The 15,606-nt window shown below is 30.4% G+C and overlaps 1 protein-coding gene across 8 annotated transcripts in view; it reads left to right on the plus strand.

Annotated features, from left to right (window-relative positions):
• The window catches only part of LOC140436940 (scavenger receptor class B member 1-like), a 514,509-nt gene that overhangs the window by 296,722 nt on the left and 202,181 nt on the right, over window positions 1–15,606 (plus strand). For all 8 annotated transcript variants that reach the window (XM_072526114.1, XM_072526115.1, XM_072526111.1 and 5 more), the window contains exon 2: window positions 6,497–6,674. In XM_072526114.1, coding sequence (XP_072382215.1) covers window positions 6,503–6,674 — 172 coding nt within the window. In that variant the 5' untranslated portion in view covers window positions 6,497–6,502. The remainder of the gene's footprint in view (window positions 1–6,496; window positions 6,675–15,606) is intronic.

A 15,606-nucleotide genomic window follows, 5' to 3' on the forward strand; every position in this document is an offset into this window, starting at 1 on the left:
ATATGTTGGTGAGACCGGAAGAAATCTTTCAAATCGCATTATTTCTCACAAAAGTGATTGCAGAATTAAAAAACCATCTTGTGCTTTGGCAGAACATGTAATCGATAAAGACCATATTATGGATTTTGATAACATTAAAATTTTATGTAGTGAAAGTAATAAATTTAAAAGGACTTTTTTGGAAATGGTTTGTATTAGCAAAAATGATAAGAGTTTAAACAAAAGATCTGAGATTCAAAATTTAAGTAAAATATATAATTATATTCTTTCTTTATGATTTATATATAAAAATTGTAAAATGTCATATTCAATTCTCCATATATCTATCACATTCTTTCAGACATCTGTCAAGGGTGAATAAATCTTCTTCTTTTTGTTACTAAACAAAAAAGAATGTTTAAACGAAGTTTTACTTTTGGCAATATAATTGTCAAAAATAAAAATTTTATGTTGGCATTTATGACATTGAGGCTATTTGTAATTGGTTGCTATTTGAACTTATTTATAAATTCAATTATTTTTATATTAAAAAAAAAATGTTTTCAAAATTATAGAAATTTTCGGAGAAACATTTGTTAGATCAAAACATTTTTATATAAAATATTTTGAACATGTAAGCAGTGATTTTTTACTTACCAAACTAATTTTTATTTGGTAAGTTAACAAAAATTGTTTTTTCTTTTTAGTTCAACCTTGTAAGTATTTTGTCTTTTTTAGCTCTTGATAATAATTGTAAACACAATTGAAAGCTCGAGATTAAAAAAATAGTTAACCAATAGCCCTATTATTGACTCCAACCCATCCAAAACAGTTATATATATATATATATATATATATATATATATATATATATATATATATATATATATATATATATATATATATATATGTATATATATATATATATATATATATATATATGTATATATATTGTTATGTTTCTTCTTTCCCAACCAAAGAAAAATAAATAAAAAGATCCATCGAAATAAAATTTTAAGAAATCATAAACAAAAATGTATATATTAATTTAAGATAAGATTTAGTGTAGATAAGAATAGAAATTTGTTTGGCAAACGACTTGTTTCCGTTGCAAACAAAATTATCAAAAAAAACCTTTGTTTAGAATTAGAAGACATTTTACCTGTAAGTTAATCTCTTCATTGTTTGTAGAGTCGAGTATTAAATGACCATATTCTAATCTTTTGAAATATGTATAAATGATGTATTGAAAAAAACCAATTTTAAAGTAAGCTATTTAGTTTTCTCTGAAACCGAAATTAGGCTTTTCCAATATCATAGTAAACACAATTTAAGCTTTTTGATTGGACGTTCGTTTTTAAATGGGAATTTGGGAGTCGATGATGAGACAGGAGAAGTCAGTCATATTTTGGTCATCGAAAGGAAACAGTCGTGTGTCTCAAGATAGGGTGTGGTTCGTGAGTTTGGATACCGGCGTAACGAAAAGAAGTGAATAGTTTGAAGAAGGAGATAACAAGTAGATTAAAAGAGGTCCTTGTATCTACCGTGGGCATTTTTATAAAGTATATGTGAAAGTATTCTTACGGCATCAAGTTGACAAAAGGAGGTCCTGGTGTCATAAATAAGTAGCGGAGTTTGGAGAAGTGAATCAGGTGTTTTTTGTGTAGTCTGCAGGAGGTTTGCAGAGACGTAAAGAAGGAGCCGAGGTGCCAAAAAAGGGAGATCACATCTTTGAGGAGACTGGACTTTTCTGGGTATGTTCCAACATACAACTCAAGAAGAAAATAAACTGTAAGTGTTTGTACAATTGAATTTTATATCTGTGAAGGATCGTTTCGACATCATGGTCATTAGCATTCAAATTTAAGAATTGAGGTTTTGTTAGGCTAATCAAAAGTTTAAAGTTTTGTGGTTTCTTTTTTTAAGTAAAGAAAATTTTAAGTAAAATTGGTTTTTCACGTAATATAAATGTATGTAGCTTTATAATCTTCTTATCATAATAATTTGATTTATTTTCGTGTATGCTGATTGATAAGATAACGACAGAATTTAATAATTGTTTTATTCGTTCATATAAAATAAAGAAACGTAAATCTTTGTAATATAATATATTTGTATTATTATCCTTTCTTCTCTCTCCCGATAAAAGACAACTAGAAAATCTTTTGAATCCATCGAACACAGGTAATATAAGGATTATTTTACTTTTGATAACAGATAAGTTATAATTTTTTTATTGGCTCAATAAACTAAGTTTGAACTCAAAATAAACAATCATAACAATATATATATATATATATATATATATATATATATATATATATATATATATATATATATATATATATATATATATATATATTGAATAATTGGTGTTTATAGAAAATAATTTATAAGTTACACTACTAGATAATATTAGATATAACAAGTATTTGGTTATTTTAAGAAGTTATATACTAGAGAATTTAATAAAAATTATTTAGGTGAGGGCATTTTTAAGAAATTAGCATATAATAATTGTAAAAAGTTGTATTTTAATGTTGTAAATATATTTAAGTGAGCCATGTGATTAGGCAACCAGATATACATACTCTCGAAGTGACAGATAGAAATTAAGAATTATTACGAATAAAAAGTGGGGTTATAATAATAATGTTAGTTTAAAATGTTTAATTTATATACATTTACTGATTTAAGTGTTTATTCTGATCTGAAAAGCCTAAATGTCAACAAAATTATTAATAGAAAAGTATGGAATTCTCTAGATCACCGGAGATGGCCTTGTTCGCGAAATGGTTTGTTCCAGAAAATTCAGACATGTATTTAATAGAACAAATGGAACATGATTTCTTACCAGATGGTTCTGGAACATCCAAAAAGATATAAATACCCGGTGATTTGGATTCAGTCAGTCAGTCAGAAAGTTTAGTAAGAAAGTCCATTCAGTTAGTCAATCAGTTATGAGTTTTTTAGTATGAAAATTAGTTAGAGGCAGTCAATCAGTTACAATTGTTCAATATAGTGAGTTAAATCAATATTAAGAAATAGTATAAAGAAAATAATATTGAAGATTAAAAATTATGTTATGTATAAATGATAATTGGATAATGGAAGAAGTATTAATTGAATATTAAAATTAAATAATATATTTGGTGATTGGATATTGGTATATAGAAAAGAAAAATAAATATAAATGCTGTTTGCTGGTTTGCTTGGTGGTTTATAAATGCTGTGAAAGAAAAATATCTTAAATTGGTGGAAGCTGATAATTGGAAAAAGTAATTTCATAAAAACAAGGATAACCGAAGCTGAGAAGAAGACATTTGAGTGGTGATTATAATCTATATAGTGGAAAACAGTTCATTTAGGCATTCAGTGACAGAAAGGTACAAAAATTTTGTTAATATAATTTAGTTAGTGTCATAACAATTTCAATTTTGAAGATAGTTTGTTTAAATTTTACATTGTCTATAGAATTTAATTAGTTTCATAAGAATTTCAATTTAAAGATAGTTTATTTTAAATTTACATTAGCTAGTTTAGATATATATGTGTGTTTCATAGTAGATCTAATAAAGATAATTTAAAAAAGTACTTACAAACTAATTCTTTGAGAACCGCGATAAAAACCCTATATATTATATTATTAAAAATACTCATTGCTCATCATTCAAACAAACAATACATCATAACAATATATAGATATATATATATATATATATATATATATATATATATATATATATATATATATATATATATATATATATATATATATATATAATATGCTTCCTGTGGTTTTCCGGGTTTGACTCCATCAACATAAAAACCAATATTTTGACGACGTTTCGGCAAGGTAGCACTTCATTATTTATCTTGACATTGGCCTAGGTTAGTGATCTAACTTGACAATGGCAAGTGCGACCTTGCCCAAACGACGTCAAAATAATAGTTTTTATCAAAAACAAAATTATTCAACGAGGATTCAAACCCGGAAAACCATATAATATATATATATATATATATATATATATATATATATATATATATATATATATATATATATATATATATGTATATATATATATATATATATATATATATATATATATATATATATACAGTCAATCTAATTTACAAACCGTTGCACGTCTTTATCTACGTCAGAGATCGAAGTTGACATAGTTGCCAAAGTATAAAAAAATCCTGAATGCATTTTAAATAAAATACGTCACATAATTATTATTATACTTTTTACAACGACTATTTAAATTCTTACGTGACATTTTTTAAATAAAACACACTAATTTTGTTCTAAAAAGAACAGATTTTATTAAATAGGTAAAAATATAAAACAAGAGGTATTCACTTTAAAATTTAAAATAATAAAGTACAAAAAGTGTCAACACCGCAACGGTCAAATAAGTGTTACCAATTTATGCCAATATTTCACCTTCGTTCGATTACAGTTACAGTGTGTTCCGAACAAATGTTCTGCATAAAAAAGTTTTATAATGCATTTATACAAATTAAATGAAACATATTGTTGTCTATTTCTTTAAGTTAACATTAATAGAAATCTTTAAATATTAGTTCTACGCGTATATAATAAAATATGTCTAGTGGCTGTAAAGCCAGTGTACTTGGCAAAGTGATTCTAAAAAAGAACACACCTACCGCCTAAATATTTCATGTTGGTATCATGTGACGTCACGGGCTATGACGCCGATGACGTGCAACGGTTTGTAAATCAGATGAACTGTATATATATATATATATATATATATATATATATATATATATATATATATATATATACAATATATATACAGCCTGGGTAATAATCTATCGTCAGTATGGACCTTACGTGAGATGGGGTGACACCTGTTTAAAACGAGAGATATATTAGGTCCTCCTTTTATTTCGTCGAAAATACGTTAGTGGAAATAATAAATCTAACAGAAGAGGGAAGGTTCAACGTTGCCAAACTTATTGGTTTTATTTGACCTGTTGTCTTTTTAGCATTTGAACAATGTTATAAGATAATCAAATTTGGGCGAATTGATTTAAATTGCAGCTTACTGTTTTTAATTTGGAATGTGCCACAATTTTACTTTACAATAAATTTAATTTAACAGTTTGATTACCACTTAGGTTAGATTGGTAGCTGGTACTACCAATTTCCATGGGGTAACGTACAACTTATACTATTCGTTGCCAAAATTTCATTACTGCTATATCGAGTACCGTTTACTAGTATATATATTTTGTTGCGAATTTATCTTGTGAGCTGAACTATTTCATTATATGTCGTGATTTTTACATTCATAGAAACCATCATCACCATCCAGCCTCAAAAGGCCACTGCGGAACATAGGCCTTTTCCTATGTTCCTATGTTTCCTATGGGGTTTTCAACCCCATCTATCTTGTACCCCTCTCATTCAGTTTTTGTTTTGTCTTCTTAAATCGTCAGCTTATAGTGTAGGTGATCGTACGACGCTTCTCTTGACTTCCCTTGGTCTCCATTCCAATAACCCGTTTGTCCATCGCCTAAATGCGATATAAATCATTTATTTAGGACGGATGGACGTTTATATCGTCCATCGCGATATAAACGTTTATTTTAGCGTATTTATGTTATAGTATAATTTAATATTTTTTTACCATTATTTGATATTATGTGTAGCTATATATAGCTATATATATTCTTTATAATATTGTTTGGCTTGTTTAACTTTATATCTATATACAAAAATAATGTATCGCCTTACGACTCTAGTCTTTCCTGCCGTATTATATTTTAAAATACTCCTGTTATGACTCTATCTGTAGACAAACAGTTTGACATATAGATATCCAAAATTGGTATTGTATTAAGTTTCCGTACATCTGTTTTTAAGTTAATTCATTCACCTTTATTAAATATCTTAATTATATAAGTAAAGCATTCCGGGTTAGAAATAAGTACTAGTTTTTATATCTTTGGCACGTGTATATTAATTTGTAAATATAAAGAATTTATTAGAAGTAAATGTATATATTATAAGCTTTTATTTTATGTCATTTTTCTTAAATATAGTTTATTTGTAGTCTTTTTGCTTATTTCTTTGTATATCATAATAACTAAGGCAAAAGAAAGCAACCGGCGAGTCTTAGGTAGATCATAGACATTTTTCTGCCTTTCTGATGGCTTTCATATAAGTTATATAGAGGTCATCGTGTATGCAAAAAGAAACACCGTGTATATTTTCTAAATAGGGTAGTTGTTTTTGTTGATATGCTTTTCTTATATTTTGATGTTTTAATTTGTTTATTGCTATTTTTTAATATTTACTTGTGTTTTTATATATCTATTACTGTGAGCATTTTTGTCATCACTAATCTATGAAATGTTTTTCGAATACCGTGCTCAGATTAGGTGTTGGTAGTACAACAACTTGCCGATATCTTTCTCGATAAAAGTTTAAGATATGTGTTCTGCAAAGATAAAGTATAATATTTTGCTTTCATTTTAGATAACTATGGGATTGGAAAAAGCACCATGGAGTTTAATTAGAATAAAAGGAGATCACCATGTAAGTGGCACACAAATTGATGATAGTCAAGTAAGTTCCAGAACCAGTAGAGAGACTGTAAACTCGGGAAATGCTCTACTATCGAAAATATATACTAGAAAAATACGATGGAGGGAAGGTAAGTCAATCTTAAATAAACAATGTAAGACAACTGTTAAAGCAATTAATATTTTTAAGACAATTATATAATTACTAAGTTTTAAAATTGTAATAGATCAAATATTTCTTAGACCTTTGAAACAATTTATAATATATATATATATATATATAATAATAGATATATATATATATATATATATATAATAATATATATATATATATATATATATATATATATAGAATTATGTCTATGTCTTTTATTTCTCCACTTTGACCGAAAAACCCACCACTCTTCGAGTGTACCTTAGTTTATATATATATATATATATATATTATTGTGATATTTAGAGTCTTGGTGCGCCAAGCAATAATTAGCTAATTAATTTTTTTGATTAATTAAAATTATTTAAATGATATGATTATGACGCTATCACAATTTTTAATTCTTGTATCTCAGGGTTAAATTCGTGCTTCAATATCTATGCTATTACATGTGAAAGGTAAGGTCCAGAGAATACCGGAATAATAAAAAACACATATGATCTAACACTATATATTGAAATAAAAATAATGAAATAATTCACACTCAAAAGTTTTCAATAAACAAATCTCATATAAGGATTCTCAAAATTTTGTTCTCCGTACGTGAATAATCAAAATTTATGGTACAAACAATATTAATTGAAAACTCAAAATCCCAAACTATTCTAACTCTCCTAATCAAAATATTTATATCCTTTCTAAATTACGAGTAAAAATTGTGTTATCAATAAAAGAAAAAAACTGCAGAAACAAAAATATCTCTCTCTGATGATGAGTGGTCCAAATCCTTGTTCCTTGTAGACTATATTATCTCCTCTCAACCGCTCCCTATGTAAACAGCAATCTTACACAGATTGTTGCAAGTATATCGTCCTTAATGATCTCCTTCAAAAGCACAAATCATTCAAATTATGATAGCCTTTCTCCTCTCGATAAACTGAATCTCTCGTTGGCCGAGTGAAAAATGACTCTTGGAATATCTTCTCTTTACGATAAACTGAATCTCTCGTTGGCCTGAACAGTGACTCTTGGAATATAAGTAGAGAAATATGACTTACAATATTTTGCTGCTTCAGCCTCTGTCAGATACACTAACTCCACAAAAACTTACTAACATTCCACTACTGCTTGCTACATTTCAGGAACCGCCAGAGAACAATCACCGTTCCTCTCACAGACTTGGAAACCAACTGATTCTCTTTTCTCTCTCCTCAATCTCGCTAAACTTTTTCCTACATACTTCTCCCACCTTTTTCAATCTCCGCCAATCAAAACTCGTCACAATTCCCCCATTTTTTCATTTCGATGACAATCAAATTTTTACCTATAATTATAAAATTTCCTAAAACTTATTTACAAATAATATTTTCTATAATTCTTAAAAACTAACAAAAACCTCTATCTAAAATCTCTTCTATTTGTCCCTAATCACTGCATTAATGTATTTTGGAAAACCCCGTTCAATTGTCTTTTTGTTTTCACTTAAAATTATGCGGGTCACTCAAGTATAACAAAGAAATAATTTATGCAAAGCTTACTTTTTGTTTGGTACAGGTAATTCAAGAAATTAATAACTATCCTCTTTCGAAATGTTTGTTGGATATTATCCTACTTATCTGAATTATTTTAATGTTTTTGAACTTTGAAATATTTTTAAACAAACCAATATTTTTCTCGATTTTACATATCATAACAAATCCCCGCCATTTGATCTGCCGAAAACTCTTTGTTAAATTTTAAAAATGACAAAAGTTTTCTAGGATCAAATTATTTCACTATGTTATTAAAATCTATTCATGATATTGATAGATGTCGTGAATGTTAAAATACCCCGTATATTGCCTGTCTTTATACGGGATTGGATATATTTTCGTTTTAAATTTTTCCAAGTATTTTCCCTTACAAGAAAGTTCATAATTTTTAACCACTTGATTTACTTTATTAACAAAATCTCCATGGTTTCCTAAAATCTTCTCTATTTCCTTCTCCATGTTTTTTCCACAATTTATTTTTCTTTCATCCACCTTTTGTTCACATGTGTTCACTGTCCATAATACTTCTTCACAAAATTCTGGATTCTCGTCCATCAGTGCCATTTTTTCTTCTGTTTTCTTTTTATCCTCTAATTCCCTTTGGTATTCCGAGCACCATGTTTCTATTCCTTTCATTTCTCTGATGATACCTTCTTTTTCTTCCTGCTTCCATTCTGTTTTATCGTCGGTTGCCAACAATTCTTCTGTACCTTCTATTTCCTGTTTTTTTTTGGTCTCCATCTTATTTTCCTGCTTTCTTTTCGAACTCTTCTTATTTTTCTTCCTTCTCTTTTTCTTTTCTGTTAGATCTTGTTCTTGTACTTTCGGTTTATCCTCTACAGTCATATCGATTTCTTTGCGTTTTTCCTGTGCATTGATCCTTCCAGAATTTGTTTTCCTATCTGTTTGCTTTTCTTCTCCTGTGTTGTCTGGTTCTGCTCTGATTTCCAGTTTATTTTCCGAAAAATTTATGGTGATATCTTTTTTCCTCAATTCATCAATTCCCGCTATTATATCATGATTTAAATCTTCAATCACCACACATTTCATAATATGGAATTTGTTTCCCACTCTTATCTGTACTCCCAAGCCTTCGTTTACTGTCGTCAAATTTTTATTGTTTGCACCCACTAAATCAACCCTAGGAATCTTATACACAAATCTGTCCAAATTTAATTCTTTTACTAGTTTTTTATTGATTAGCGATATCTCCGATCCAGAATCAATCACAATTTTAATCGCTTTATGTTTTATAAATGCATCTAAAAATATTAGATTAGAATTAGAAATTTGTCTGTCGTTTCCTATTGCTACATGATTCATCTCCCTTCTATTTTGTTGTTGGAAGCTCTGGTTATTTCTATCGTCCCTTTGTTCGTTAGTATTCCTATTCGGAGGATTTTGTGCATCTCTATTCCTGTTGTGATTTTCATATGTTCTCTGTTGTGTGTCATTCCTGTTATCGTAATTTTGTTGTCTATTGTAATTATTGTAATTTCTCGGCCTATATTCGTTTGTTGATCTGGGATGTCGGTTTCTCTGGTCATAATTTGATGAATACCTTCTTTCCGCTCCATTATATTGGTCATGTTGTCTTCTATTTCTCATTTCTTTTCTTTTCGCTTCTTTTAATTGAAGGAATTGGCACAAACTATCAATATCTTGATAATTTCTCAAAATCACGTGATTTTCCAACGTTTCCTCAAAATGTCTGCTGGTCATTTCTACCAGCTGTTCGGTAGAATATTTGTATTCTAGATATTTTGAATTGTTATATATCTGCAAAGCATATCTTTCTTCAGATATTCCCATTTTTTCGTGATATTTTCCATTCTGTAGCTCTTGGTTGATTTCTCTCTGTTTATTTTTCCCCCAGAAATAGTTGAGAAATTTATTTTAAAAATCTGTCCAATTTTCAAACTCATCTTCCTTGCTTTCATACCATAACGCTGCTCCTTCTTTCAAATGGTTTCTAATTGTTTCTTTGCAATCGTCAAAATATCTAATATGTTGTAATTTGGTTTTTAAATTTTTAACAAACGGTACTGGGTGTGTTTTCCGAATATCCCCGCCAAATTGTATTTTCGCCTCGCTTGTTCCATGGATGATAACTTCTCTCCTGTCTCCCGTCTCTCGTTGTTTTCTGATATCCTCAATTTGTTTTTCTATTTCTTTCTTGTCTTCTTTCATTACATTTTCAAGTTTGCTTTCTAATTCCTCCAAATTATCTTTAATTCTCATTTCTTGTTCTTTCATATCATTTTTAATTTCATTAATCTCTTCTATTTGGTGTATCAGTTCTTTCTTTATCCCCTCAACACATCCTCTAATTTCCTGTTCATAGTTTTCCAGACGCTGCTCTATATTGCTCATTGTTTGTTTTGTTTCCCGTTGGTTTTCTTCCATTTTTAGTGATGTTTCTTGTTGATTTCTATCCATTGTTTGTTTTGTTTCTTGTTGATTTCTATCAATTTTCTTTGATGTTTCAATTTGGTTTTTCTCTATTGTTTGTGTCTGTATTTGCATCATTTCTAATAATTTTTCCAGCATCCCTGTTTCTTTTTTTTCCTCCATTATTATATCATTTCCTTCATTATCCGATCCTTCATCAATAATTGTTTCCTCTTCTCTGTTATCCTCCTTCCTTTCTTGCATTTTGCTTTGACTCCTTGTGGTCGACATGTTGTTACTTTTTGTTATTGTTTTTGTCCCCGCCAAATGTGAAATTTTACAACACTCTATATGTTTCAGAACACGACAATATTTCTCCCCAAATGTATTAAATTTTCACGACAAATATCAAATATGCAATCAGTAAAATTCAAATAATTCAAAATAAATATCAAATGTATGATTGGTAAAGAAAATAAAATCAAATAATTCAATAGCAGTAAATATCCACTAACTACGATCAATCAATAAATCAAATTTATATTCCCTGGAAAAATTGTCAAAATACTTTCAAATTCAAATTCCCTCAATGTTATATGTTTTTATCTCTGGATTACCTGTACTTATTCCAGATCTCTTTCCCTTCCTTCAAATGTAAAGCTGCGATATTTTCAAGCCCCACGTTTTGGAAGCCAGTTATTGTGATATTTAGAGTCTTGGTGCGCCAAGCAATAATTAGCTAATTAATTTTTTTGATTAATTAAAATTATTTAAATGATATGATTATGACGCTATCACAATTTTTAATTCTTGTATCTCAGGGTTAAATTCGTGCTTCAATATCTATGCTATTACATGTGAAAGGTAAGGTCCAGAGAATACCGGAATAATAAAAAACACATATGATCTAACACTATATATTGAAATAAAAATAATGAAATAATTCACACTCAAAAGTTTTCAATAAACAAATCTCATATAAGGATTCTCAAAATTTTGTTCTTCGTACGTGAACAATCAAAATTTATGGTACAAACAATATTAATTGAAAACTCAAAATCCCAAACTATTCTAACTCTCCTAATCAAAATATTTATATCCTTTCTAAATTACGAGTAAAAATTGTGTTATCAATAAAAGAAAAAAACTGCAGAAACAAAAATATCTCTCTCTGATGATGAGTGGTCCAAATCCTTGTTCCTTGTAGACTATATTATCTCCTCTCAACCGCTCCCTATGTAAACAGCAATCTTACACAGATTGTTGCAAGTATATCGTCCTTAATGATCTCCTTCAAAAGCACAAATCATTCAAATTATGATAGCCTTTCTCCTCTCGATAAACTGAATCTCTCGTTGGCCTGAACAGTGACTCTTGGAATATAAGTAGAGAAATATGACTTACAATATTTTGCTGCTTCAGCTTCTGTCAGATACACTAACTCCACAAAAACTCACTAACATTCCACTACTGCTTGCTACATTTCAGGAACCGCCAGAGAACAATCACCGTTCCTCTCACAGACTTGGAAACCAACTGATTCTCTTTTCTCTCTCCTCAATCTCGCTAAACTTTTTCCTACATACTTCTCCCACCTTTTTCAATCTCCGCCAATCAAAACTCGTCACAATTCCCCCATTTTTTCATTTCGATAACAAACAAATTTTTACCTATAATTATAAAATTTCCTAAAACTTATTTACAAATAATATTTTCTATAATTCTTAAAAACTAACAAAAACCTCTATCTAAAATCTCTTCTATTTGTCCCTAATCACTGCATTAATGTATTTTGGAAAACCCCGTTCAATTGTCTTTTTGTTTTCACTTAAAATTATGCGGGTCACTCAAGTATAACAAAGAAATAATTTATGCAAAGCTTACTTTTTGTTTGGTACAGGTAATTCAAGAAATTAATAACTCTCCTTCTTCGAAATGTTTGTTGGATATTATCCTACTTATCTGAATTATTTTAATGTTTTTGAACTTTGAAATATTTTTAAACAAACCAATATTTTTCTCGATTTTACATATCATAACAATATATATATATGTATATATAGTGATAAATTATTATATTTTATCGCTACAGCTGTTTCGGCAGAGTGCCTTTCTCAAGTGATCTATTTTTGGATGTATTTACAATTTAATGTTTTTTAACGAAATAGTTTAAGGAGGGTAGAACTTTTTGTCTCAAGTTGATCATTTAGAATTATGTCTATGTTTTTTAATATGCTAATTTCCATAGATCCTAATAAAGTTAGCTTAAGGCCTTTATTTTGAATCTGGTAAATTTGAAATTCGTCAAGAATGATTATAATCTAGAAGGTGAAGTGCGTATGTAGAATCCGTTTTCCTATTAATGAAAGCCCTTTTATGTTCTGCTATACGTTTGTTAGAATGCCAGAATTGTTTGTCAGAATTGCCATGTTAATAGCCAACGTTCGCAACGGACAGGGCACTTGAAGAAGAAGAAGAAGATACGTTTGTTAAAGGTTCTACCAGTTTGACCGATGTAAGTTTTTGGGCAGTTGCCACATTTAAGTTTGTATGCACCACTGTGTAAGTGCTTTTTATTTTGGGTCTTGTTGTTTTTAATATATATGCCAAAATTGTTGTTTGTTCTAAAAGCTGGTGTTATTCCTTTTTTTTTCTATGTTTTTGACTATTTTTGTTGTTATTTTGCCTGAATATGTAATCAAGTAAAAGATACTGGTTTTTCTCTCTGGTGGTGGAAATACTAATTTCGAGGCTTTCTTGTGTAGTTTTTGATTTAAAATTGTATTAATTGTTTGTTTATTTTACCCATTGTTTACTGCTATTTGCTTAATGACATTTAATTCTGTCTCAAAGTTGTATTTTGACATCGGAATTTCTATTAATCTATTTATCATGCTGATAGGCTGCCAGTTTGTGTTATGTAGGATGGGATGATGAATTGTGTTAGTCTTGTCACTATGGGTAGGTTTATGAAATACGGAGAAGTCATGTTTATTTTTAAGTCTGGTTATTTTTAAATCTAAAAAGTTAATAGATTGATTTTGTTTTGTTTCTATTGTAAATTTAATATGACTATAGAGTGAATTAATATGCGATAAAAATTGATCAAGTTGTCTGTTAGTTCTTCTAAAACATACCAGTACATCGTCTACGTATCTCCATCTATATAAAAAACTGTTTGAATACGGGATGTTTTGCAATCTTTATTTCTAGATGATCCATAAAAATATCTGATAGCGATGGGCTTAGAGGATTACCCATTATAAGTCCTGCATGGTTGTTGGTATATATTTTGTTGTGAATTTATTAAAAGGTTCAATATTTATAACACTTACAGATTTAATTTATTTCTTTATTTATATTAACTTATCTGACAATAATTTATTATATCCGTACGTACAAATTCGCGAGCGCGGGTCTTGAGTATTAACTGCCCTCCATATAAAAATGTTGTATTTATATACGAAATCCTGATATACTAGAACAGCATCGAAAGATCGAGAAGCTTAGCCGGCTCATTCACCATAATTTTGGTTCTAGACTTCCACCGAAATTTCTACAATAAAACAGAATAATTAGTCATAAAAGTTAGGCCAGTATATTTATCGTAACATTGCCCCCCTCTTAAAAGATGGTTCCTCCTGGAACCTTGTCGGGACTGGAACCGGAACTGTATGCTGGTATCGGCAACTGGACCCTCTTTTACAACTTCCAGTTGTATAAAAATGACAAGGGACGGTTTTCTCTCCGCACCAGTAACTATGCGGATTGCAACAGACTAACACCTGGACTTCGGTGTCTTTAAAGATCTCCTCCACCATATTTCGGATAACCCTCCAATCTAATTGGCGGCACTCCAACTTTGGCATGGCTAACTTTTGCACGTCGGACTCTAGTACGTGCCCTCTTAATTGAAGTAAGGCTTCCCATACATCTCGGTAGGTAGGTTGGTCACGGGCAGTGTCTTTTGTTACCAGGTAGAAAAGGTAACGTGATGCATCTTGGAGTTTCAAGGTTTTACCGGGAGCTGGCACTTGGCATTGAAGTTCTGCAACTCGACCAAACTTCCTTCGAAAGACGGATGCCAACCCTGGTGCGTCTTTGATACTGGCCGGGATGGTAAGGGCCAGCGAGTAGTCATCGGGGAGCGCGAGTAGATCTTGCTTTTCTTCAGTGGTAACACCATGTCTCGCTTTACCGGTACCTCCATAGGCACCCATGAATTCCTCAAACGTGAGGTCAGACACATCTTGGACTTGGTTTACTTCCACTTCTTCATCTACGTCGTGGTCACCTTCGAAAGATGCCAACCGGTTATGGTGTACTATCATCGGCTTTCCCCTCGGAATCTTGCTTATTCGGTAGATGACATCGTTGATCTTCTCCATGATGAGGTATGGACCTTCCCAAAACTGCTGCAATTTGGGAGAACAACCTTTTCGCTTCTTGGGATTATACAGCCATACTTTGTCGTTCTTCTTAAAGCAACCCTTTTCGGCTTGTGTATCGTACCGTTTCTTCATTCGGTCGCTAGCGATCTGAAGGTGGGAACGGACCAACTCATGTACATCGTCCATTCTTCTTCGTAATTCGATCACATAATCTTCACCTGCTACATCTTCTCCAGGTCGACACCCAAATTCTAGATCACAAGGTAGTCGCATTTCGCGTCCGAATAGGACTCTGGCTGGTGTCTGGCCCGTTGATTCGTTAACAGCAGATCTGTAGGCCATTGTGAAGAACGGAAGGTATTGGTCCCAGTCTCGCTGATGATCGGACACCATCTTTGTCAAATACTTGCCAACTGTCCTATTCATTCGTTCTACCATACCATCCGATTGCGGATGATACGCGGTAGTTCTTGTTTTCTTCATGCCTAGTCTATCACATATTCCTTGGAATAGATCACTTTCGAAGTTCCTGCCTTGGTCACTATGGATCTCCAAAGGCACTCCAAATCGGCTGATATATTCTTGGATCAACTTA

This window comes from Diabrotica undecimpunctata, chromosome 3 (assembly GCF_040954645.1).
Source record: "Diabrotica undecimpunctata isolate CICGRU chromosome 3, icDiaUnde3, whole genome shotgun sequence".
Classification (NCBI taxonomy): domain Eukaryota; kingdom Metazoa; phylum Arthropoda; class Insecta; order Coleoptera; family Chrysomelidae; genus Diabrotica; species Diabrotica undecimpunctata.